This window comes from Elephantulus edwardii, unplaced genomic scaffold (assembly GCF_000299155.1).
Source record: "Elephantulus edwardii isolate Elephantulus edwardi_28Jun2011 unplaced genomic scaffold, EleEdw1.0 scaffold00044, whole genome shotgun sequence".
In the NCBI taxonomy this organism is placed as follows: Eukaryota; Metazoa; Chordata; class Mammalia; order Macroscelidea; family Macroscelididae; genus Elephantulus; species Elephantulus edwardii.
The window spans coordinates 6,221,858-6,226,441 of record NW_006399794.1 but is presented as its reverse complement, the minus strand read 5'-3'; the positions used below and the strand labels follow the sequence as shown (position 1 = coordinate 6,226,441).

At 41.8% G+C, this 4,584-nt stretch overlaps 1 protein-coding gene across 1 annotated transcript in view; it reads right to left on the bottom strand.

The window, feature by feature from the left end:
• TRIM66 (tripartite motif containing 66) overlaps nt 1-4,584 on the bottom strand; it is a 92,434-nt gene that overhangs the window by 23,203 nt on the left and 64,647 nt on the right. The window contains exons 7-9 of the mRNA XM_006885602.1: nt 4,192-4,306; nt 3,521-3,667; nt 844-961 (exon numbers count right to left, since the gene is read on the bottom strand). Coding sequence (XP_006885664.1) covers nt 844-961; nt 3,521-3,667; nt 4,192-4,306 — 380 coding nt within the window. The remainder of the gene's footprint in view (nt 1-843; nt 962-3,520; nt 3,668-4,191; nt 4,307-4,584) is intronic.

Here is a 4,584-nt window from a genome sequence, read left to right as displayed (position 1 = left end):
ACGGGTCCTTGGAGAGGGACATCATGCGTGGGAGGGTGGAGGGACAGCGCAGGAGGGGAAGACCCTCTATGAGATGGATTGATTCGGTGACTGGGGTAATCGGGAATGGGTGTGTCAGAGGCGGTGCAGTTGGTGCAGGATAGAGCAGGGTTTAGGGCTGTTGTGCATAGGGTCGCTATGAGTCGCAAACAACTCGACAGCACATAACAACAACAACAACAACAATATTCAATTTCAGTTGATATATGAAACTCTGGTGGCCAAGTGGTAAGAAGCTATACTGCAATCCTGAAGGCATGTAGCTTGAAGCCACCAGGTGCTCCATTGGAGAAGGATGGGCAATCTCCTCCCATGAGATTAAATGCCTTTGAAAACTCACCAGAGGGTCAGCTATGGGTCAGTTCTGACTTGACAGTAAACAGCAATTCCAATTAATGTATCTAACATGCACGTGCATGCACACACCTCATATTTGCTGAAATGCCCCTAACTGTGCCGTACAGGTATACTTTAGTATGACCACAGAGATAGTTTTGTCTGCACTGTCCTGCAGCCTGATAAGGTGGGGTCACTATCTCTCAGAAATCAAACAGAAAAGGGATATTTAAGTGGAATGGGAAACACAGATTTCAACAAGTCCCGTTACAGTCTTATATTGCTTTTGATCTCAACCACTCACCTCCCACAGGGAGAAAGAGGAAAAAAAAGGCTTGGTGGATCTTTGGGAGTGTCAATGAGGGCTTTCTCTTGGGCATATATGTTGGCCTATTCTATAAACTAACAGATGTTCTATAACCTTTCTTAGCAATTCTGTACAAGCCCACACAGTGGGTTTCAGCTCACCAAGGGAAGCCAGCTGCTTGGTCCAGAAGTTAGGCTCCCAGGTGAATCTGATACTCCAAGGAGAACCAGGGTCTGTGTTACAACTTGTTTCCAGCAATCGCTGCATCTGAAACACAATCTGACAAAAGTACCAAGGTCATTTCTCAGGGCATCCTGTGTCTGAATGACAACTCCCTCTCCCTCATCCTTTGGAGAGGTGGAAGAACTCAGTCATGGCCTTTGAACCTCTGCTCTTTCCCTATATGCTCATCCTTGCACCTTAATGCCTCCTTACCATCTCCCTTTCACCACCTAATCCTGCAGCCTCCCTTAGCTTACCCCATCAAAGCTTCTGGAAATTTTATATCCTTATGTCTATTTACTCCTTTCTTAAAAATTGTGCTTTTAATGAATGTTTTTAAAGCAAACTAGTTTTTCATTAAACCATTCATATGCATTTTGTTTATAACATTAATTTCTTTCTTTTTTTATTGAGATTTTATTTTAAGTTTATAAAGACCTTGGATTTCCACTCATCCACTGTATAACATTCATTTCAATATCTACAATGTATCACACTTTTCTCACTACCTCCCTGTCCTTCTGATTTCTATTATTCTTTTGATATCATCTTTGAGTGTTCACTTTCTTTAATGATATTGTAGTGAGTAGCCTTCATAAGAGTGCTCTATTCGTCCTCTCATAAATGGAGTTTTAAACCTCATAAATGGGCAGACATTCTCTCAGCTTCCATTGCTGCTCACATCCTTCCATCCTACTACAAGTTCCCTTCCCCCTTCATGGTTGGTATTTAGGTAACTAATGCACATCTACTTCTTTAATCTCTTCAAGGTTAGTTACCTTCACCTATATTTTCAGTTCGGTCAACCTTACCCAGATACCTATCATCATCTAGAACAGATCTCTATTTAAAAGACTTTAAACTCCCTGATCATACTAGCTTTTACTCTTCCACAGCATGTCCTTCAACTCTCCAAGCCCTGCACCAGTACTCTGTTAGCACCATCCCAGTTTCCCATCATTGTCAATAACAGTATCATTAGTGCCTTCATGCCTCTACCTCATTATTTCTTAAAGCTAAATCAGCTCATTCATCCCAAAACCATGTTTGCAGAGGCTACTTCAGGGGGACCCCTCAGTCGTTTTTCTTGTTCCTTCAATGTCATTCCACTCAACACATTATGGTCATGTTAGAACTGACTCAAAGTTGATCCTCCATTAGATTTCTGAGGCTGTGAATCACAGGAAAGAAATTACCACTAGAGAGGCATGGCCTTTGGGTTAGGAGCACAACTCCCTGCAGACTAGGTCACCAGAGTTCTCTTCACTGTTATGAATGACTATTTAAAATCTGTGCTTGTCTCCTAAATGCACTTACCTAATGCTTAACTTTTTTAAAAGTGCTTAACTTTTCCATTCTTACCTCCTCCTTCACAGAGTTCACAAAAAATGTGAATTCCCACTTATTTATATCCCTTCTATCTTCAAACTTATCTACATAATATGACACTGTGCTGTCTCCTAGCCTCAGATGAAGGGAGTGTCTCTTGAATTTAAGATGATCCCATTCACTTCAGATCCAACTTCATTCTTTTCAGGAGGCTAATTCCATTACACATCTCTCTATCTTCAATCTCTCCCTTGGTATACATGTGTGCAAGTTATTTCCAGACTGACAGAAGTTTCCTCCAACTCTAACTTCTTCTCAAGCTACTTTCCCCTTTCTTATCTTTTTACTTCTGTCTTCTGTCTTTCGACTCTTCTACTTTACTTGAATATCTTTCAAAACAAAATTACCAGAGATTTCCTGATTTACAGATCTCAAGCCTTCTCTTCACTACTCATCTTCACCTCTGACTCCTGTTTTTCACTCATCTTCTTCTGTTATCTATGCTGAAAATTATGTTATTTATCTGGGTTCCAGAATTGTTCTTCTGGAACTGATTTAAGGTGATATATCACCAGTATCCCGGTGACACCAAAACCTGCTTCTCTAATTCTAACCTTTCTCCTGACTTCCAAGCCCATATATATAGCTTTTAGACAACACCCATCAAATGACTTAAGGCACTTTAGATTTAACATGGTGTTGCTGTTATTGTGTACTGTCGAGTTGGAACTGACCCATAGCTGACCCTTTAGTAAATTTGCAGAAGCAGCAAATCATATGAGAGGAAACTGCCTATCCTTCTCCCATGGAACAGCTGGTGAATTCATCAATAAATTCCATCGATCTTGCTCCTTCCTCTGGACATCATCATCTACTCAAGCCAATATTGCAACATAACCCTAATTTTTCATTTTTTTCTTAGTCCCTCCCACTACCGCCAGCATCCAGTAACATTCAGCTCTCAACAACTTTCTATTGGATACAGCACAGCACAGTACAAGATTAGTGTCTGAATCCATGAACTGAGACATAACTTCAGACTTTCCCAGGTGGGTTACCTGTAAAGGAAGAAGGGCCATTTTAGCACTTGGATCCTTTGGTAAAAAAGATGTAATCGTCACTCACTAAGTAACCCCAGGGCAGTGATGGAACTTGAAGGAGGGACTGGGCTCCTATCCATACATTCTAAAGAAAGATACCTCCAGGGGCAACTTCACTGACCCTAGGACAGAGATGATGCTCTGATCAATTACAAGTACAAGCTAAGCATTTTGAGATTGCTCTTACCAGCTCTTTGCTGAAAAGGAAAGGGATGCTGGTTTTGCTGCAGACAGCCCAGTTGATGAAATTCTGCACATGTTCAAACTGACGATTGAGAACCATGATGCTCTGTAGCTGCTGTTCCAGCTTCCGCTTCCTCTCATTTGTAATGCCCTAGGTAAAAAGAATATAAAGTCCTTGACCTTGTTCTTGCATTACAGTTCAGCTGTTGGGACAGTCTTGTGTCCTGTTGTGTGAACACTGAATCAGATAACCCTGTACCCCTAAATGGGAACAGTAGGTCTCAGACTGATACCATGGGCAAGTTTGGGAAGATATTGAAAACATGAAAATGGTGACAAGAAAAAGGAAATGCTTGTTAGTATATCGTGGGCATAACTTGCTGAAGAAGATGAGCTGTTTCATGGTTCTCTTTTCCAGGATTATGACCCTGCATGGCCCAGGAAGGAATTTAAATTGGCATTTAAATTGAATTTTCAATCAATTGTCCCAAACAAACAACTCTCCTAACATCAGATTGGGCATTTTAAAATACATGAGGGAGTAGAAAGCTAAGGCACTGCACATATGAATTATGATCAGGCTGCTCTGGGTCTAGGGGTTAGTTTGGCAGGTGCCTTGTTTCTGGCCCACCACAAACAAAGAACCCATCCATCTTATCCCTTTGTCATATATACCTCCAACTCCTCTATGAGTCCATTGGCCTGTTTGTTCAGCTCATTCATTAGAACCATTTTGGCCATTTTGATCTGGTTTTCCACCTTCCTGTGCTGATGTTTCACTTCAAAAATCCTGTAAAACAGAGTGGAAAAGAATATGGTGAACTCTTCACCCCAGGCTTGCTGGAATTCTAGAGACAGTAGATGTCAGAGTTGATGATCTGGAGACTAGGGCCAGTGTTGTTGTTGTTATGTGCCGTTGAGTCATTTGCGACTCATAGCGACACAACAGCCCTAATCCCTGCTCTATCCTGTGCCAACCGCACTGCCTCTGACATACCCATCCCTATTACCCCAGTCACCGAATCAATCCATCTCATAGAGGGTCTTCCCCTCCTGCGCTGTCCCTCC